The sequence below is a fragment of the Taudactylus pleione genome, unplaced genomic scaffold (genome assembly GCF_031769625.1).
Source record: "Taudactylus pleione unplaced genomic scaffold, aTauple2 ptg000642l, whole genome shotgun sequence".
NCBI classification, from domain to species: Eukaryota; Metazoa; Chordata; class Amphibia; order Anura; family Myobatrachidae; genus Taudactylus; species Taudactylus pleione.
This window is the reverse complement of record NW_028285044.1, coordinates 1211931-1235346: the sequence shown is the minus strand read 5'-3', so window position 1 is coordinate 1235346 and position 23416 is coordinate 1211931. Positions and strand designations below refer to the sequence as shown.

General features: G+C 44.0%; 1 protein-coding gene across 1 annotated transcript in view; it reads left to right on the top strand.

Annotated features, from left to right (window-relative positions):
• The window catches only part of BAIAP2L2 (BAR/IMD domain containing adaptor protein 2 like 2), a 110261-nt gene that overhangs the window by 18799 nt on the left and 68046 nt on the right, over positions 1–23416 (top strand). Inside the window, exon 3 of the mRNA XM_088455067.1 lies at positions 8469–8555. Within this exon, the coding sequence (XP_088311193.1) occupies positions 8469–8555 (87 nt within the window). The remainder of the gene's footprint in view (positions 1–8468; positions 8556–23416) is intronic.

Genomic DNA, 23416 nt, shown 5'->3' with positions numbered 1-23416 from the left:
TCTCCATGAAGTGCCTAGGAACACTATGATTCAAGAACTTCAAAACAGTTCTACGGTGTTCCATATATCGCACTTTAAGGCATCTGGTTGTTCGTCCAACAGAATTAAGTGAGCAACCACATTTTAGGAGATAGACTACCCAGCTTGTGTTACAATTAATAAAACTCAAAATCTTATTTTCTTCTCCAGTCATACTGACTACCGACTATGTTTTATTGATGGCATATTTGCTGGTGGTGCATCTTGTAGCACCACACCTAAATAAACCAATAGGTTTGGAGATCAACCAAGTATTAATGGTCTATTTGGGAGTTCTACAGTTGGTATCAGATTTCATGAAGCTAGGAGCTAAAATAATTTTTAAGGAGCAATTTTTCCTAAAGATACATTTGGGATTAGTTGGAAGATGTTCCCTAAGTATAGGGTCAGTTTTTAGTATCTGGTAATTGGATTTGATGATTCGTTTAATGGCATTTGATTGGTTATTATATTTAGAATTAAAAGCCAACTCTCTAGTTTTCATTTTTTGAGGGGCTTCCGGTTTAGACATCAATAGGGAATCTCTATCAGTCACCAATACTTCCTCAAAGACCCTATTCAAAATGTTTAGAATAGCCTCTACTAGTAAAGGACTCCAACATCCTAGCAGATTGCTCCTGAAAGACCTATTTCATCGAACAATTTCTCCTAAGTCTTAATAGTTGGCCTTTTGGAATGTTCGTTTTCCTGGGCATATAGTGCGCACTCTAGAAATGTAAATAGGCATCGGTGCCAACTTCCTTAACATAATTGGAAGTACAAATGGCATTGGCGATGATATCCAGGGTCACATCAAGAAAATTAATTATAGTCCTATTATAACTGTGTGTAAAAACCAAATTAAAAGTGTTGGTGTTGATAGAACAAACAAATTCAGAAGCTGTGGTAGAATCCCCATCCCAAATCATAAAAAGATCATCTATGTAATGGCCATAGAGAACCAGGTGATCGCCAAGCCCGCCCCTCACACGAGTTGGTCTTCGACTTGACCCATGTAGAGGTTGGAGTAGCTTGGCGCAAACCTGGTTCCCATGGCCGTTCCCATAGTTTGAAGATAAAATGTGTTAGAGAAAAGAAAATAATTGTGAATAAGAATGAATTAAATGGATTCTAATAAAAAAATCTGTGCCTTTCAGGAAGGTCACCATATTTATTGAGGACATCTTGTATAACCTTCATTCCTAATTGATGGGGAATGTTGGTATACAGGCTTTGGACATCAAGTGTAAGGAGAGCATAGGTGTGTTTCCAAATAACACCATTAATTAGCTGTAAAAAGTGAGTAGTATCACGTATGTGTGACTTCAACTTAGAGACACGAAGATACGAATCAACATAAGCTGATAGAGAAGAGGTTAAAGAAAGAACACCAGAAATAATAGGACATCCTGGGGGTAAAGTGAGGGACTTGTGGATTTTGGGAAGGTGATAGTAGATAGGTACAGTCGGAAATTAAGGCAATGATGTTCGTCTTTTGATATGACCCCATCATCCAATGCTTGCATAAGGATTATCTTGAGTTCCGCTAGGAAAGGAATAGTGGGGTCCTTTGGCAATATTCTATAAAATTTATCATCTTCAAGTCACCTCTAACATATTCAGATTTGTCTTGTAGGACCAGCCCTCCACCCTTGTCTGCTTCTTTGAATATGATGGTGGAATCTGTGGTCAGGTCTCTAAGAACCCTCTTTTCTCTTTTGTTCAAATTATTGGTCCTATTGCTGTTAATCGGTTTAGAAGAACAAAGATCTCTAAAATTATCTTAAGTAGTTTTATAGAATGTCTCAATACTACTGCTCTTAAAGCTAATTGGAAAAAAGTCAGATTTTAATTTACAGGACTATCCATGCTTAATCATAGATGGTTACTGTAAATCAAACTACAAATTAAGTCATCTTATCTTATGCATGGATAGTCCTAAACCTGGACTGTAAGGGTGCCTTGAGGGATGAGATTTGGAAATACTGCCCTATTGGGAGTGAATATCAGTTTGTGGTTGTTGGGTGATTAAAATAAAGGGCTTGACTAGAAAATAGTTATTGAAATGGTATCTTCCCCCATACCCTTACCATTCTTGTCCCAGTCTAGCAATGTTTCCCCCTGAACACTTTTCAATCTATCATGTAAAATAAGGTAATTCGTACACAGATTGAACCACTGATAGTTAGCCCTTACAATCATTTGTGATGTCACTGGTGATCAAGCTGCTTCTGGCCTCTTGTGTGCTAGAGAAGTTGGGGGGGGAGTTGTCCTTGCTGACAGATTGGAACGTCCTGTCCAGTTACCTACTCTGATCTTACCAAAGTAGCATACCTGAATACACATATTTACAAGACATTGCAAATTATACCAGACAATATTAAGTATCAGCTATGCCCCCTTCCCCGTGTGCCTCCAGATGTGTATTTGTACCTAACCCTCACCTTGCTAGGATAAAAGTATATTGAATGTTCATAATAGGCACTGGAAACCTATACAACAGTCTGTGATGTAAATACAAGGCACCTGGTTACATATGAGTTCCATAGCTAGCAAGCATATATCTTCACATGAAATATATTTGCACCTGTTGGGCATCACATACTTATGAATAGGGCATATTTCCAGGGTATTAGTGGGAGCTGGAGATAAGAGCAATATTTTCCAAGCAGGATGAGTGTAGTAATAATCACAGGGAAGGAACACTGGGCTACTTTATAAGCGTCTGGTGTAGAGTGGATTTCCTTTGGATCACTACAACCCCTCTAGTTGATAATTATTCCCATTTCTAAAGTCATATTTCCATTCAATTTCTAAAGGGAAAATTAAACATATATTTCATTTCATTTGCATTTGTGTTGAAATTGTGTTGATATTTAATTAGATTTTATGGAATTTATTGGTAAATGATGCTTCATTACAAAACAATTAGAATGTTGTGGGAAGTGGGCAGAATGGGGGGGGTGCCTACTCTTCTGGGGGTGCGGGTATTACCCGAAAAATTTGAGAGCCTCCAGCAGTTCCCAGGAGAGTAGGCAGGTAAGATTTGCATGAGTTGTACAGTATTGCATTCCCTGCGGCCGTGCAATACTGTACAATTCTGTATCAGGCCCACGATGAAGCAAACCTGGCGCATATTGTAGTGATGTACAGCTGTACACATTGTCGGTTGCGTCCAACTGAACACATGCACAAGGCTGCCGACAGCCGCGCAGGGCCCAGGTGACAGGGGGCATGGCCTAAACGTGGAATGTGTGGCCACGCCCCCTTAGAGAGAGAAAAGAGTATTGGGGCACAGCCAATGGGGGGTGTGATCGCTCCCCCCATAGGCATAGGAGACAGCTCCGGCTGCTGCTTTAGCAGCCACGACCAGTCTCCCAGTGCAGCCCAGCACACAGCAGCATGTGCTGGCTGCTGTGACATAAGAGGGAGGGGGAGCGGTGCCGTACCCAGGCTCCCGATGGGCCCCTCCAGAAAGCCCGGGTAATTAGTACCCGCTCCACCCCCTCTCGGCGCCACTGCACATGCATGCAAATTCACGTTTTCATGTTTACATCTTTTTCTGCTTGCTTTGGAGTGTAAATGCATACAACACTACATTAGCCACGTTATCCACAATGTTCTGCAGAGAAGAAGACTCGACTAGTTATCTCTATATTTGCAGTGAATCCTGCTGTAAGCATTGTCATGCTGGAGCAGCCAGACTATTCCAAGCAAACATACAGTATGGTTACTACAAACTGCAAAGCATGAACCTGCCATATCACTCATTTTTATTTTCTCATATTTAACCCATCTGACATTTTTTTACACCATTCGGTACATTCTACAGTTGTCCTTCTGCCTTATTTTTATTTCCCTTTCCAAATGTTGCATACAATTGCATTACCAGACAGCACTTAGAGCCAAAATATGCATAGTAAAACAAAAAAGAATACAAAAGGTTACACTAAGCAACCAATTAGTAGTTAGTGTACTAAAGAGTTGTGTGGGTTCCTAATGCAGAACCTGTGGCACCTGTTCTGAAAACTCACAGACATACTGCTCACAGGGCCTGATTCAGCAAGGAATGCAAAGGAGAGAACGCACTCACCCGTCCGCTGCGAGAATATGCTAATCAATGCATACGCACGGAGACAGCAACAGGAGATACAGGCGCCCAGCCCTATATTAAGCCGCCCATCTCCCTTTACTCAAAGCCTGATGAATACGCACGATAGCGTAAACATCGGTAACATCGAGAACCATCAACCATATTTGCATAATAGTGGTTGACCTGACCTCGCGCAGGTTCTTGGCAACTTCTTGTGTGCACGGAGTCTCATCACTGCGTCCGTCGCTGCACTGGCTTAATTATGAACACCCCCAAAATGGCGTCCCACCAAAGAGGCAGCCTGCATTCGCCCGACCACCCCCTTTCACCACCCACAAACGGCGACTCCTGTCAATCAATATCAGAAGGGGTCTACATGCACGCAAGCAATCTGCGGACGCTTACCCGATCACACTGACTAGTTTGCGCACTCGCAGTGCAAAAAAACATCGGCCAAGTGTGTGCGCTCCCTCCTTTGCATTGCTTGCTGAATCAGGCCCACAGAGACATACTACTCACCGATATATTACTCACAGACATACTACTCACCGATATACTACTCACAGACATACTACTCACAGAGACATAAAACTCACAGATATACTACTCACAGAGACATACTACTCACAGATATACTACTCACAGAGACGTACCACTCACAGACATAATACACACATATAGTACATGCTACTCTCAGAGACATACTACTCACACAGACCTACTACTCACAGAGACATAAAACTCAGACATACTATACACAGAGACATACTACTCACAGACATACTACTCACAGAGACATACTATTCACAGACAAACTACTCACAGAGACGTACCACTCACAGACATAATACCCACTTACAGTACATGCTACTCACAGAGACATACTATTCACAGATATACTACTCACAGAGACGTACCACTCACAGACATATTACACACATACAGTACATGCTACTCACACAGACATACTACTCACACAGACATACTATTCACAGACATACTACTCATAGATACATACTACTCACAGACATACTACTCACACAGATATACTACTCACAGACATATTACTCACACTGACATACTACTCACAAACATACTACTCACAGACATACTATTCACCGAGACATACTTCTCACAGACATACTACTCACAGACATACTACTCACAGAGACATATTACTCACAGACATATTACTCACAGACATACTACCCACAAATATACTACTCAAAGAGACGTACTACTCACACAGATACACTACTCACAGACATACTCTCACAGACATACTACTCAGAGAGACATACTACTCACATACATACTACTCAAAGAGATATACTTTTCACAGACATACTACTCACAGACATACTATTCACTGAGACATATTACTCACAGACATACTACTCACAGACATACTACTCACAGACATACTACCCACAGATATACTACTCAAAGAGATGTACTACTCACACAGATACACTACTCACAGACATACTCTCACAGACATACTACTCAGAGATACATACTACTCACAGACATACTACTCACACAGATATACTACTCACTTAGACATACTACTCACAGACATACTACTCACAGAGACATACCACTCACACAGACATTCTGCTCACAGACATACCACTCACAGACAAACCATTTACAGAGACATACTACTCACAGATATACTACTCACAGACATACTACTCATAGAGACATACTACTCATAGAGACATACTACTCACAGACATACTACTCACAGACATACTACTCACAGACATACCACTCACAGAGACATACTACTCAGAGACATACTACTCACAGACATACTACTCACAGACATACTACTCACACTGATACACTACTCACAGACATACTACTCACAGAGACATACTAGTCACAGACATACTACTCACAGATGTACTACTCACACTGATATACTACTCATAGACATTCTACTCAAAGAGACATACTACACACAGAAATACTACTCACAGATATACTACTCACAGATATACTACTCACACAGACATACTACTCACAGACATACTACTCACAGACATACTACTCACACTGATACACTACTCACAGACATACTACTCACAGAGACATACTAGTCACAGACATACTACTCACAGATGTACTACTCACACTGATATACTACTCATAGACATTCTACTCAAAGAGACATACTACTCACACAGAAATACTACTCACAGATATACTACTCACAGATATACTACTCACACAGACATACTACTCACAGACATACTACTCACAGACATACCACTCAGAGACATACAACTCACAGACATATTACTCACATTGATGTACTACTCACAGAGACATACTGCTCACAGAGACATACTACTTACACAGACTGCTACTCATAGAGACATACTACTTACAGAAATACTATTCACACTGATATACTACTCACAGACATACTACTCGCAGATATACTACTCACAGATATACTAATCACAGACATACTACTCATAGAGACATACTACTCACAGACATAATACTCAAAGAGGCATACTACTCACAGATATACTACTCTCAGAGACGTACTACTTACAGACATACTACTCACAGACATACTACTCAGAGACATACTGCTCACACAGACATACTACTCACAGACATACTACTTACACAGATATACTACTCACACTTATACTACTCACAGACATACTACTCACACAGATATACTACTCACACAGACATACTACTCATAGAGACATAGCACTCACAGAGATACTACTCACAAACATACCACTCACAGAGACATACTACTCACAGACATACTACTCACAGAGACATACTAGTCACAGACATACTACTCACAGACACACTACTCTCTGAGACATATCACTCACAGACATACCACTCACAGAGACATACAACTCACACTGATATACTACTCACATACATACTACTCACACTGATATACTACTCGCAGATATACTACTCACAGAGACATACTACTTACACAGACATACTACTCAGAGACATGCTACTAACAGACATTCCACTCACAGAGACATACTACACACAGACATACTACTCACAGACATATCACTCACAGAGACATACTACTCACAGACATACTACTCACAGAGACATACTAGTCACAGACATACTACTCACAGATGTACTACTCACACTGATATACTACTCATAGACATTCTACTCAAAGAGACATACTACTCACACTGATATACTACTCACAGACATACTACTCAAAGATATACTACTCACAGATTTACTACTCACAGGTATACTACTCACAGACATACTACTCACAGACATACTACTCACAGACATACTACTCACAGACATAGCACTCACAGACATACTACTCAGAGACATACTACTCACACTAATATACTACTCACAGACATACTACTCAAAGAGGCATACTACTCACAGATATACTACTCTCAGAGATGTACTACTCACACAGATATACTACTCATAGACATACTACTCACAGAGACATACTACTCACACAGATATACTACTCACAGACATACTATTCAGAGACATACTACTCACAGACATACTACTCACACAGATATACTACTCACACTTATACTACTCAGAGACATGCTACTCACACAGACATACTACTTACACAGATATACTACTCACACAGACATACTACTCACACAGACATGCTTCTCAGACATACCACTCACAGACATACTACTCAAACAGGCATACTACTCATTCTGATATTGATTATAAGCTGGTGTTGATTCCACTTCTCTCGCATTCTGTCAGCCTCAGATTAAAGAAAAGAGGAAGTCTGAGAATAAAGCATCAATAATCAGGGACATTGTAAGATTTATCGGGCACCAGTACTATGGGGTGTGGCTTAGTATGTGGGGGCACCACTCCATGTTGTGAATACCAGTGCCCTCTTTACATGCTGCCCTATAATCATGCCATTTTGGAGGCGTGGATGGGCTTCCTTACAGTACTCTTGTACATATAGGTAAAAAAAACCGGAAAGCTAAAAAGCACTGCTGTCTGATGTTCATGCCATACACACAAACATGCCACATAAAATGCCTCCCTCCCTACAGTGTTGCTGTGATAGGCACTGTCCACTAGTGTAATAAGGAAAGGAATGCCAGGGACAGTGCAGGGGGCATGTTTTCATGCCATTTTGTATATTGTAATTTAAACATGGTGCTCCAAATGACAGAAAACACTTTATCCCAAAAAATCTAGTTATTCTGAATAACACATTGCACAACAGTATATCATGCAATATGTCATTCCTTAATAATTCAAGTGAGTAGTGTTTTTTTTAATTAGTGCTTGCTTTGAATTAATCATTGTCCTTTATCCCCAGCTCTATCTGAAGTAGCTGAGACATATTATAACGCCATTAAGAAGATAGGTGAACAGGCACTACAGAACTCCGTGTGTCATGGACTAGGTAAGTGTAAGGAGAGAGAAGGGACTGGAGGATGCTTTCTAGGCACACGCATGAATGATGGGGTCATGGAGGTGCTCACATGACATCCACTATATGACTGACAAATGCTATGCATAGACATGACAGCAAGCTGCACGAATACAGGGGGTGCTCAAGCACTCACAGCATCCACAAAGCTGGCTCTGAAGCTATGGGCACACGTATGAGATTTTGGGGACAGCAGTAATATGATAATTTAAGGTTAAAAATCTTGGCATAGGAGAGTAGTAGGTGGTAGGTGGCAGTGGCATGCGATGGAGTTCAGTCCACATGGCAGATAAACTTAACCAGGGATTTGGTTTATTAACCGGCAGAAGCAGGTGCAGGATAACACAGGGTTACCAGTATAAGCAGCAGGTACAGGATGCAAGGCTATAGATAATACATATATCACAAAAATAAGAAGAGAAAGGTAAGTAGTTTCCAGGGTGCACTAGCGACCACAAAAATATAATTTAAAAGTTGTAAACTTTATTGCTATGTATTAAATATATCCATTCTTATAAGTTAAAATAGGTGAAATATAAAATGAAAGAACATGAAATAAGTAATGAAAAATAGTAAAGTGTATTAAAATATATGTTCAACAACACTACCGTTGTCTGTGTCATTCCGTTTCCGTATATATCACTTATCACAGCTAGTTGCTTATTAGTAATCACACACTGTTATGTCTTAGTTTCATACGTTATGGCCAGAGAGTTTAATAGAATGTTATTCCCTGACTAAGGAAGAGATGGGTATTGTGTAGTCTAGCCCTTTAAATGTATCCAATCAGTTTCTCTTAGGTAACTGCATAACTACATTACCAAGCGATTGCACGATAACGACGTCGTTATCGTGCAAACGCTTGCAAATTGCGCATACATTGGGCACACATCAGGCATGTTTTGGTCGGAAACGACCAGTGATGCGCATGCCCGCTGGTCGTTTCCGACATCTATCATCGCCCGCTGGTCAACCTGATGATCCCGTCAGGTTCAGCATGTGCGGGGATGATGGATGTGCCTAGACTGAATGAGTGAATGGTCAGTGTAGGCACATCACTAGACATGGAAACTACAGCACGATTACAATGTTGTAATCATGCTGTCGATTCCATGTCAACTAGTGGATACATGGCTTTAGTTTCATACATTATGGCCAGAGAGTTTAATAGAATGTTACTAAGGAAGAGATGGGTATTGTGTAGTCTAGCCCTTTAAATGTATCCAATCAGTTCCTCTTAGGTAACTGCACAAGTGGGCACTATCACCTTTGAAATTTCATCATTCTTATAATATTCTTTATTAACCACACAGATTTTTACTGTGCTACTCAAATGTATTCATGTCCTGCTATTGAGGATTCATATAATATCCCACACAGGTACAACTCAGTATGAATTAATATATATTCTTAATATCTATTCTCAAATTAATCACCAATTAGGTTGTGGTAGGTTAGGGCTACATACAGTGCATCCGGAAAGTATTCACAGCGCGTCACTTTTTCGACATTTTGTTATGTTTCAGCCTTATTCCAGCATGGAATAAATTCATTTTTGTCCTCAAAATTCTACACACAATACCCCATAATGACAATGTGTAAAAAGTTTTTTGAGATTTTGCAAATTTAATTAAAAAAAAAAAACTTTTATTACATGTACATAAGTATTCACAGCCTTTGCTCAATACTTTGTTGATGCACTTTTGGCAATTACAGCCTCAAGTCTTTTTGAATATGATGCCACAAGCTTAGCACACCTATCTTTTGGCAGTTTTGCCCATTCCTCTTTGCAACACCTCTCAAGCTCCATCAGGTTGGAAGGGAAGCGTCGGTGCACAGCTATTTTCAGATCTCTCCAGATATGTTCAATCGGATTCAAGTCTGGGCTCTGGCTGGGCCACTCAAGGACATTCACAGAGTTGTCCTGAAGCCATTCATTTGATATCTTGGCTGTGTGCCTAGGGTCGTTGTCCTGCTGATAGATTAACCGTCGCCCTAGTCTGAGGTCAAGAGCGCTCTGGAGCAGGTTTTCATCCAGGATGTCTCTCTGCATTCCTGCATTCATCTTTCCCTCTGTCCTGACTAGTCCCCCAGTCAGGGCCGGTGCTTGCCTTCTAGACACCCTAGGCACAGCTTATGCATGTGCCCCCAAACCCCCCCCCCATACTCATTTATCCCCTCAGGTGAAAAGGACTTTGCACAGGTGGAGTGGCAGGTGAGTTTTGTGTAAAAAAAAAAATATTTATTTTATATATGTATAAAACACAAAACTAATCCGCCACTCCACCTGTGCAAAGTAATTTTCACCTGGGGGGCTAAATGAGTACGAAGAGGGGGGCGCAGGCAGAAGTATGTATATACACACACATATATATATATATATATATATATACACACACACACACAGTATCAGGGGTGTAACTAGAACTTTTTGGGGCCCATAGCAACATTTTTAAGGGCCCCCCTAACTTAGGTCTTACACAATGCCCACAGTAGTAGTTCCCCTAAAACACTAAATGCCCACTTGTAATGGTGCCCCTTATGCAATGCCCACTGTAATGGTGCCCCTTACGCTGTGCTCCCAGCAGTAATAATGCCCATAAAAGTAATGTCCCCTGTAGTAGTGCCCCCAGTTTTAATGCCCCCTGCAGTGCCCCCCGTATTAAAGGCCTCAGTAGGACCCCTGTAGTGCCCCCAATAGTAATGCCCCTAGTAGTAAGGCCCCTGTAGTGCCCCCAGTAGTAAAGCCCCTGTAGTGCCCCCAATAGTAAAGCCCTGTAGTGCGGCCCCTGTAATGCCCCCTGTAACGAGCCCACTGTAATGCCCCCAGTAATGCGGCCCCTGTAATGTCTCCAGTAGTGCCCCCAGTAATGCAGCCCCTGTAATGCCCCCTGTAGTGCCCCCAATAGTGCGGCCCCTGTAATGCCCCCTGTAGTGCCCCCAGTAGTGCGGCCTCCCGCGCGCACACACACACATAAAAAAAAACACAACACTTACCTTAAACCCCGCTCCAGTGCCTGCTGCCATCCGTCCCCGGTGCCCGCTCCTCGAAACTATGGGAGTGACATCATGATGTCACTCCCATAGTGCACTGCGGGTCCTGGAAGACGGAGCTCAGGAGTGGTGCCGGGGAGGGGGGGGTGGGCAAGGAGCCGGGTGCCGCCGGGGGCGGGGGTAGGTAGAGAAGGGGCCGGGTGCCTGCTGGCAACACAATCTCAGCGGGCACCCGGCAAATGGGGGGGGTGATTGGAGGGCCGGGCACCCTCTAGAGCCGGTGCCCCTAGGAACTGCCTAAGCTTGCCCTGCTCCCAGTTCCTGATGCTGAAAAACATCCCCACAGCATGATGCTGCCACCACCATGCTTCACTGTAGGGATGGTATTGGCCTGGTGATGAGCGGTGCCTGGTTTCCTCCAAACAGAATGCCTGGCATTCACACCAAAGAGTTCAATCTTTATCTCTCATGGTCTGAGAGTCCTTCAGGTGCATTTTGGCAAACTCCAGGCCGGCTGCCATGTGCTTTTTTACTAAGGAGTGGCTTCCGTCTGACCACTCTACCATACAGGCATGATTGGTGGAATGCTGCTGAGATGGTTGTCCTTCTGGAAGGTTCTCATCTCGCCACAGATGAATGCTGTAGCTCTGCCATCGGGTTCTTGGTCACTTCCCTGACTGGGGCCCTTCTTCCCCGATCGCTCATTTTAGACGAACTGCCAACTCTAGGAAGAGTCCTGGCGGTTCTGAACTTCTTCCATTTACGGATGATGGAGGCCACTGTGCTCATTGGGACCCTCTAAGTAGCAGATATTTTTCTGTACCCTTCCCCAGATTTGTGCCTTGAGACAATCCTGTCTCGGAGGTCTACAGACAATTCCTTGGACTTCATGCTTGGTTTTTGCTCTGACATGCACTGTCAAGTGTGGGACCTTATATAGACAGGTGTATACCTTTCAAAATCATGTCCAATCAACTGAATTTACCACAGGTGGACTCCAATTAAACTATAGGAACATCTCAAGGATGATCAGTGGAAAGAGGATGCATCTGAGCTCAATTTTGAGCTTCATGGCAAAGGCCGTGAATACTTACGTACATGTGATTTCTTAGTGTTTTATTTTTTATTAAATTTGCAAAAATCTCAAAAAAACTTTTTACACCTTGTCATTAAGGGGTATAGTGTGTAGAATTTTGAGGTCAAAAATTAATTTATTCCATGTTGAAATAAGGCTTTAACATAACAAAATGTGGAAAAAGTGACGCGTTGTGAATACTTTCCGGATGCACTGTATGCAGTATCAATTAGCTTCTGCCATTCAATCCTAGCATGTTGTTGTTATCACTAGGTATACAGTGTAACACATGTATCACTCTCAATCTAACAGCATAAACAGTAACAGTGTGTCTATGTTCTGACTATATAGAAAAACACTGTTATTGTTTTTGCTGTAAAGATGCCCATACACGGTGCGATGCACCGTGTAGGGCGACTGCCGATCCATCGGCAGATGGATCGTGCTGTCACCACCGGCAATCGTGTGGTCCCCGCAGACCGCACGATATGCCGCCTTCCCCCTCCTTCATCTGAATGGAATCGTACATCGCATCCCAGATCAGATGGTTTTGCAGGAAGATCTGGGGATGCGATGTACAACCCCGTGGGAGCGCACAGCGCGATATCAGGTACGATATCGTGCCCATACTCGGCACGATGTAGCACCTATATTGTGCCGATCCGTCTGATCGGCATGTATACCGTGCCGTGTATGGGGGCTTTTAGAATGAGAGTGATACATGTGTTACACTGTATACCTGGTGACTTTTTAGCTGCCTCCAAACAAAGCAATGAGAAAGCACTGACCGTTTTGGCAGAGGACAGGGTAATATAGAAGCACATGAGAAAAAGCAATGATAACGACAATATGCTAGGATTGAATGGCAGAAGCTAATTGATACTGCATATGTAGCCCTAACCTGCCACAACCATGTCTAGTGATGTGCCTACACTGAGCGTTCACTCGTTCAGTCTAGGCACATCCATCATCCCCGCACATGCTGAACCTGCGTAATCGTCAGGTTGACCAGCATGTACGGGCGATGATAGATGTCAGAAACGACCAGCGGGCACGCGCATTGCTGGTCGTTTCCGACCAAAACATGCTCAATGCATGCACGATACATACCTGACTTGCAAGCGATTGCACGATAACGACGTCGTTATCGTGCAATCGCTAGGTAAAATCGCTAAGTGGATACCCCCCTTTAGACATAACAGTGTGTGATTACTTTTGAACAATTAGCTGTGATAAGTGATATACGGAAACGGAATGACACAGACAATGATTGTTTTGTTGAACATATATTTTAATACACTTTACTATTTTTCATTAGTTTTTTCATGTTCTTTTGTTTTATATTTCACCTATTTTAACTTATGAGGATGGATATATTTAATATATACTAATAAAGTTTACAACTTTTAAATTATATTTTTGTGGTCGCTAGTGCACCCTCGAACCACTTACCAATCTTCTTAGTTTCATGATATATGTAAAAATTGAGTAGTGTGTAGCACCTCATAGAAGCCATATAACTATGCTTTAGAGACATGAAACTACAGATTTGAGCTATTTTGAGATAAGGACCATTGAAGATATTAGTTAGGATAAAGACACTGGTGCAGGATTCATCCCTGTCTTGATTCTATAGATAATACACCATGGTGTATTACACTGTGATAATACTACACAGTGTAGTTTGGGGTCTATGTTTTACAGCTATAGCCTCCGTTATGGAGGAGTCACTCTGGAGGTAAGGAGAAAGACTCATGGGAAGGTTGCGCCTCCGGCTGCTGGTCTGGGTCCTAGTGCCTGGGGCCTGAGAAATATTTAGCTAACCTCAGCTTTCACTGCAGATTTCTCTTGTAACAAAATAATCAGCAATTTGCAGTCAACTATCAGTTTTCTAATAGACTGAAGTATGAAACTGCATAGAATTCTGCATAGAACACTGACATTTGCAGTTTGCTTTCTGACCAACTGAATAGTAAGAGAGCAGTTTAACACACTCTTCTTCTGCACCATTGGGGGAACACTGCTGGCCCCCAGCGCACAAGACTTCATGATGTCACAGAAGAGGAATCCAGGAACGAGGAGTGGGCCTCTTCTGGCAATGGAATGCCACTCCCGGAACCCCACAAGCAAGAGACTGGTGCAGCCACCAACTGTGCCACTACCTTGCTCTTGGGCTCTGGGTGGTGCCATCGGACTCACTGCTCAGCACAGCCCTGCATTTTGGCAGTTTTTATGCTCTCTATATAATATACAGTATTGTTAAAGCATATAGAGGAAGGCAGCCCAGGAGTGAGGACACCCAATTTGAGTTTTTGTATCCTTATGCTTTCTCCAGGTCAGGTCTATGGTTTTACTGTACCTTGAAGAGAGGATAGCATGCTGAATGCAGAAAGTGTAGTGATGCAAAAATAGATTGATAAGGGTCTGATAATATTTCAAAATATTGGCAAAATAATGACTTTACGCGAATGAATGGTATCATGTTTCTATGACAATGTTTGTACAGACTGAGATTTTCAGGGGTGGGAGTGGCAGCAAAAACTTTCCAACAAGCAGATTATGGTACAAGAAGTGCAAGGTAAATGAATGAAAGGTGTCCATGGTGACACATAAAGCCTGTGAATTATCTTGGGAGTGTTTGGACTTTGAATCCATTAAGAAAATAAGCAATTACATCCAGAGTTCCATTCTCCCAACCCGAACACTGACTTCTAGACTGTATAAAACACAGCAATCTTGTCTTTTATTGTAATCAGGGCCATCTCTTCCATTGGGCTTGTTGGGCAGTTGCCCAAGGGCCCAAAGCTTGTAGGGGCCCACCAACCCGCCCCCCTACAGCCACGAGTACTCACCTCAGTCCCAGTTTCACTTCATCCACCAGCTTCAGACCAGTCAGACCAGTCAGACAGAGGGCCTGATTCAGACCCACTCGCAAGCGGGCCGATGGTGGGCCAGTGCGCATGCGCACGACGGAGCTGGCTCCGTCGTGAGCATGCGTGAGATCCGGATAGCGATGGGAAATCCGTCGCTCCGGGTCTCGTACCAAAGGGGGCGTGCTGTTGATGTTGAGTGACAGCACGCCCCCTTTGGTGGGTGGGCGTGGCTGCCCAGACGGAGTCGTTCCCATGGGAACGCCTACAATCTGGGGCCGGCCCCACTGACATCACAAGTAATGTCAGTGGGAGTGCTTTTGGCTCTATTAGAGCCGAAAGCACAATAGGGCTTGCGGCAACGAGACCCTACCACAAGGGTGTCGTCGCAAGCCCGATGGTCGCGATGGTCTTGACCATCGCGACCATCTTCCTGGCCGCTCGCTATAGCTGTGGGTGGTCACCCACAGCTATGCGAGCGGCCAGGAGGCCGCTCTAAAAAAACAGAAGGCCGGCCCTGATTCAGAGCGAGCGCTCTGTCAGAGCGTCCGGCTCTGAATCAGGCACAGAGTCTCTCTGCATGTGTGAGAGGTCTGATGGGCATCCAGGAGGGTTTCATTTTATTGACCATTTACATTTTTTTCCCATGAATGGGTGAGTAGGGGCCCCAGTGCATTGATTTTCCCAGGGCCCACACTGCTGTTAAGACAACCCTTATTGTAATCAGTCAGAGACCAGTTTCAGACTACACTCTGGGGGAGATTCAAATCTTAAGCGGGAACTTAGGGTCTGATTCAGCACGGATCGCACAGCTGCGATCGCATGCACCTATTAGCTGCAAAAATATGCTAATGAATGCAATCGCACGGCAAGACGCCCATCACTGTATAAAGCCACCCACTTCCCATGACATGCATCCGCAAGTCAACGAAAACATCGGTAACATCGGAACCATATGCACAGTTGTGGTTGACCTGACCCTACCTCACAAACTGCTAAACTTCCTTTCGCCAACTAGACCTCTGCCAGTTTATGCAATCCATGGGGGTTTAATTAAGCATGCCCCTGTAACAGCGTTCAAACGTACAGTCATGCCTGTGTTCCGCCGACCCCCCCCCTCTCCACCCCCAAACGGCCACTCCCTGTCAACCTCTATGAAATGGGGCCGCGTGCTCACTGCGATCGCTTCCCGATCGCAGCGGCCTGTTCGTGCACGCGCACTGTGATCGCAGCCTTGCGAACCAACGTGAATCAGGCCCTTAGTTCCCAGGCTAAGTGCCCAGGAGCTATTCAATTACTCTGCGCGATGGCCACTATTTCCTTCGATAATGCCTCGGGTTAGCAGCCTTAAGTTACAGCTCCCGGGCTAAGTGCTAGGTGCAATGTAACTGTCTGGACGCAGAGCAGAAATCCGCAATAAATTCAGCCTTGGGGCTAGTCACGGGATGTAAATCAATAGCTCCTGGGCACTTAGCCTAAGAGCTAAATTTCTGTGTGAAAATTGAATAGTCTCTATGGGGGAGATTTATCAAATCTTGGAGAGGGATAAGGTGGAGAGAAATAAAGTACCAACCAATCAGCTTCATATGCGGGATTTACATGTACTAACCTCAAAAATGCTTTCAAACCTCAGAAAACCCCGGTTTTCAGAGGTTTTCTGCAATCCCTTTATGCATTAAGGTGGTCTGCAGCAGATATTGGAGGTATCAGGTGTGGTTCGCCTCCACTGCAGTCCCCATAAAATGCTATGAGGCTGGGATGTTCCGCAATGCATCAAGCTCCATAAACAAAACTTTCCGGTCCCATAATCTATAGATCCTGTGGCCTATAGAAACCTGTGGGCTTCTTACTGTGGAATTCCCTCCCTGTTCTCCCGCTGCTTGTGCATGAGCTGCCCGGTGGCCGCGCATGGAAAAGCTGTCCCTTGCATACTTAGTCATGCATATGGCATTAATAAATACCAGTATGCTTGCAATAAGGCCTGTGATGTATCGCATTGAAAATGCGATTCATATTTCCCACCCATTTTACTGGCTGTGCTACAAAAATGACAGTTAAGGGGCATACACACTAGACGACAGGGGCGTATCTATAATGGGTGCAGGGTGTGCGGGGAACACCGCACTCTGCACCCATAGAATTACTTCTCCGGAGTCCCACGTCGGCGCGGGGGTCCGGCGCTGTAAAAACAACTGGAAAATGTCCGCCGCGGGCATTTTCCCGTCGTTTGCGCATGCGCAGTACATTGAAAATGGCCGCCGCTGCCATTTTCCCGGGGACCAGCACATCCTCTATAGACTCTGGGCACACTCTAGTGCCCAGAGTCTATAACGCTGGCCGCACACAGCTGAGTGTGCTGCCGCCTGCCGGACAGAGAGGAGGGGGCCCATGTCGGAGACCGCACACGGGCCCCCTCCTCTCTAGAAACGCCCCTGCTAGATGAGTTGTATGAATGATAATGATATCATTATCATTCATGTCGTTCATATCGTCCAGTGTGTATGCACTGAACGACCAACGTTTCGCGCTCCCACGGGTTGTTAATAATATCCCCAGTCGGCTGAACATGCAGCTTAATCTGGGGATATCATTAACGATCCCATGCTGCTGAATGCAACATGGCACCCCCTCCATCGTTTGTTGTGGCCGACATTGGTAAGTGTGTATACATTTACAAATGTCGGCACCACTGCCGGGTCCCGCCGCAGACAATATCGCTGCATACACACATCGTCTAGAGTGTGTGTGCCGTTAGAAGCTGATTGGTTGGTACTTTATCTCTCTCCACTTTATTTCTCTTCAAGATTTTATACATTTCCCCATCTATATTCTTCATCTACAAATATGGTGCCTCCATAATACGTACAGTATTTTCATTATAGCAGAAGAATTTAGAGAAATTAGATTGTTTAAATGTTAACAGACTATAATAACAAGGAAGTTGCAGTCTAAATCTGAGTAATATGTCATCTATATTATACTGCTTTCTGTTTTATTACTCTGACGACAGTTACCTTGAAATATACTGTATTTACATAGGTGATGAAAGAGCCCACAAGATTTTTCCCATTATTGCATTCTTGTACACTTTGTGATAGGAAACTAATGCTTATTTTTCCAATATAATAATGACGCTCAAGGGGAAGTATTTCTTACAGTCATCATAATTTTTTAATGATATGTATAGTTTGGAAGGTTTATAGCAGTTACTGTATAACAGAGCGACTAGAGTCAAATATATCTATTGATTCAAAACACCTGTTGTAATCAGTCTTTATCTTTTCTTCAGAGTTTCCCAATTTGTAGCCAGTTACATCAGAACGGTCACAGTGACGCAGAGTATTTCAGGAGATCAGTGACCTGTCATGCCACTGTATAAGCAAAGGCAGGGCTGCATGCATCCTGCATATTTGCCTACTCTCCAGGAACGGCCGGAAGGCTCCCAAAAATCGCGTGGCGGTCCCGAGTGGGCAAGTCTCCTGGAGTCGGCCTTTATTGCATCAATGTAGCCCCATCCCCATCTTTACAATGTAATATTTGTATAATGGGGGCATGGCCACGATGATGCGATCATGCCAGGATGCCACCTGCACCACTCACCTATGCTGCGCCACACCCCTTCACTCCCCTCGCTGTGCCAACCTGGCTGCCCTCTCCCAGTGGGGGCAGCTTGAATTTCGGCAAGTATGGTGTCATGGTGTGGGGAGAATAGAGGCAATATGAAAGCCAAAGAGAGTTTGGAAATGAGTGTAGTAATGCAAGGCCGCTGTCATATTCAGGGCCATAGAAAGGTGGCCGGGCCCAGGGAAGGGGGCGTGACCTAATTGTGGTTTACATGGCCACGTCCCCATAGAAAAAAAAGCAAAAACCTTTTTTGCAGCGCCGCGCACAGGGGAGTGGAGTGCGAGCCCCTCAGCCCATTGTAAATCCAGGGGGGGTGCGATCAGTGCTCCACCTCACTGGCAGTGAGCATTCTCCCACTACAGTCCAGCACACAGGCTGCTGACAGGTAGGAGGGAAGGGGAGAGGATAGCGTCGGACCCGGGCCTCTCCAGCATGCCCGGGCCGTAGTAATTATTACCCGCCCCCCCTCTCGGCACCCCTGGTAATATTGAAGGCTGTGGTGTCGTATGCACCTCTATTCATTGGAGATGATGTTCAGACATGCAACTTTTTTCTGTTATAACAGTAGTTCAGATAAGTATTTGGCTCTGCAGTTCATTGTACCATACACTGCCAAGAAACTGTGAAAAACACACTTTAAACATAAAGTTTGGAGAAGAAAGATTATGGGGCCTATTCATCATCAGGGACTGGATGATGATTAAGTATTCAACTAGCCGCTAGTTAGGATGGTGGATACATAATTACTTTTGCTATTCAGCTGTTCATTAACACTGCAACAGATGCAGCAGTGATACTTACTGGTGCCAGTCTGGCCAAGTGCGCATACGTGTCATGAAGCGATGGACTTTGCAACCACAGATCTGATTCCAACAGGAAAGAGCAGGGCTCTGGGAATCAGCTCCACCTGAAGATGGCGTTAGTACCCACAAGCAAACTCCAAAAACGTTAAAGTTTCAGAGTTTGCCGAAATTAGAATACTAATAATGAATGTGCCTGTTACATAAAACATGCAGAAACTAGCGTTTGCTCATGTGTAACGGGCCTATTAGTGAAAATGATTAGGCCCTAGATCAGGGCTAAGTAAACTGTGGCACTCCAGATGAGGGAACTATACATCCCAGCATGCCCTGCCATGGTTCTACTGTTTGGGCATTATAAAATTGTGGCAGGGCATGCTGGGATTTGTAGTTACACAGCAGCAGGCGTCCCACAGGTTGTCTATCTCTGGGCTAGGCAATGAGGTTAATGGTGATTCATATAAACTAACAATATAGGGGTCAATGTATTGACACTTGTCTGTGGGGCAATACCTTTAGAATCAAGTAGGGTGACAGGACTCCAATACATGGTTATGTGTATGTACACCCACTGTCACTAGCCAAATTAATCTCCATGTCAGTGGTGGTGTGGTGGTTATCTCTGTAGAGCAGATCGGTGTTGTATATAATGGCCAAATATTACATATGGTGTCACTCCACTCGAACAGCAGAGCACTGTGGCTGTATCCTAGTGTGTAATTATCAGCTTATATAATGATGCTCAGGGCAAATAAATTATGTTGTTTTAAAAGTCACAAATAAAAGCAACTGACATACTAAAAACATTCAAATATTTGTAACACTTGTGCATGTTATGTGTTCTATGATTTTACCATGGTATATGTTAATGTTAGCTGTATAAAAAATAACTGTAATCTATATGAGGCAGACACTATAATAGTTTTCTCCTCTGTGTGTGAGGCTGAGCACAATTAAGGGATGTTAAGCTGTAACCCTGGTGTAATGAATTGGTTCAGTACTAAGGCCAAAGCAGGACATCATGCTATCACGAGGGGGCAGGGCTGCCAGGACCAGAAAGGAGCTGAGGCTCTGGACATCTCTGTGGCAGCGAATGGAGCACCTAGGGTGGGTACACACTGTAAAGATTAGGGGTGTGCACCGGCCACTTTTCGTGTTTTGGTTTTGGTTCTGGATCTTTCTTCGTGTTTTGGATCTGGATTGGTTTTGCCAAAACCACCCTTCCGTGTTTTGGGTTCTGGGTTTTGTGTTTTGGATCTGTATTTTTTTTTTTAAAAAAGCATAAAAACAGCTAAAATCACAGAATTTGTGTGTTTTTCTGCTCCTATGCTATTATTAACCTCAATAACCTTAATTTTCACTCATTTCCAGTCTATTCTGAACACCTCACACCTCACAATAGTGTTTTTATATCCAAAAGGTTGCACCGAGGTAGCTGGATGACTATGCTAAGAGATACGAGTGGGCGGCACAAACACGTGGTCTATCTAGGAGTGACACTGCAGTGGCATACAGGATGGCAGTTTGAAAAACTAGGCCCCAAACAGTACATAATTCAAAGAAAAAAAAGAGGTGCAAGATGGAATTGTCCTTGGGCCCTCCCACCCACCCTTATGTTGTATAAACAGGACATGCACACTTTAACAAACCAATCATTTCAGCGCCAGGGTCTGCCACACGACTGTGGCTGAAATGATTGGTTCGTTTGGGCCCCCACAAAACAAGCTGGCAATTAATCTGTCCCTGCACAAACTGGCTCTACGGAGGCAAGATGTTGTACTCATCCTCCTCATCCACCGATTCCTCACCCTCTTCAGTGTTGTGTACATCCTCATCCTCACAGAGTATTAATTCGTCCCTGCTGGAATCCACAACCACAGGTCCCTCTGTACGTTCTGGAGGCTGGTCTTCCTGGAAGAGTTGATAATTCATTTTATGAACATCATCTTCTCCACATTTTGTGGAAGCAACCTCCTACGCCTTTCGCTGACAAGGTTCCCGGCTGCACTAAACACTCTTTCGGAGTACACACTGGAGGGGGGGCAACTCAGATAAAATAGAGCCAGTTTGTACAGGGACCTCCAAATTGCTTCTTTTTCCTGCCAGTACAGGTACGGACTGTCTGACATGCCTACTTGGATGCTGTCACCGATGTAATCCTTTAACAGACAGACGCACGCTTGTCGCTGCTGCTTTCAGGATGCAGGTGTGGCTACAGCCCACACATTTCACAAAGACAGAAAAAAAAAGAAGAATTTTTTTTATTGTTTGTGGAGCGCACTTTGAGGGTTACACCACCCTTTAACAGACAGACGCACGCTTGTCACTGCTGCTTTGAGGACAGTATCATATGCAGTGACAGTAGACTTGTCAGAAATTGTTGGCACGTCCTTCAGTCCAGACCAGATGTCCAAACCGGCCCTTGACTTATGACACAGGCGCACGCTTGGCACTACTTTGTTGATGCATGTGCGGCTACTGCGCACACAATTCACAAACACAGAAAATATTTTTTTATTTGGTTTGGACTGGAGTGTACTTTGGGGGTTACAGCACCCTTTAACGGTCAAGCCAGCCGGCCCTTTACTTATGACACAGGTGCACGCTTGGCACTACTTTGTTGATGCACGTGCGGCTACTGCGCACACAATTCACAAACACAGAAAATATTTTTTTATTTGGTTTGGACTGGAGTGTACTTTGGGGGTTACAGCACCCTTTAACGGTCAAGCCAGCCGGCCCTTTACTTATGACACAGGCGCACGCTTGGCACTACTTTGTTGATGCACGTGCGGCTACTGCGCACACAATTCACAAAGACAGAAAATATTTTGTTATTTGGTTTGGAGTGTACTTTGGGGGTTACAGCACCCTTTAACGGTCAAGCCAGCCGGCCCTTTACTTATGACACAGGCGCACGCTTGGCACTACTTTGTTGATGCACGTGCGGCTACTGCACACACAATTCACAAACACAGAAAATATTTTTTTATTTGGTTTGGACTGGAGTGTACTTTGGGGGTTACAGCACCCTTTAACGGTCAAGCCAGCCGGCCCTTTACTTATGACACAGGCACACGCTTGGCACTACTTTGTTGATGCACGTGCGGCTACTGCGCACACAATTCACAAAGACAGAAAATATTTTGTTATTTGGTTTGGAGTGTACTTTGGGGGTTACAGCACCCTTTAACGGTCAAGCCAGCCGGCCCTTTACTTATGACACAGGCGCACGCTTGGCACTACTTTGTTGATGCACGTGCGGCTACTGCGCACACTATTCACAAACACAGAAAATATTTTTTTATTTGGTTTGGACTGGAGTGTACTTTGGGGGTTACAGCACCCTTTAATGGTCAAGCCAGCCGGCCCTTTACTTATGACACAGGTGCATGCTTGGCACTACTTTGTTGATGCACGTGCGGCTACTGCGCACACAATTCACAAACACAGAAAATATTTTTTTATTTG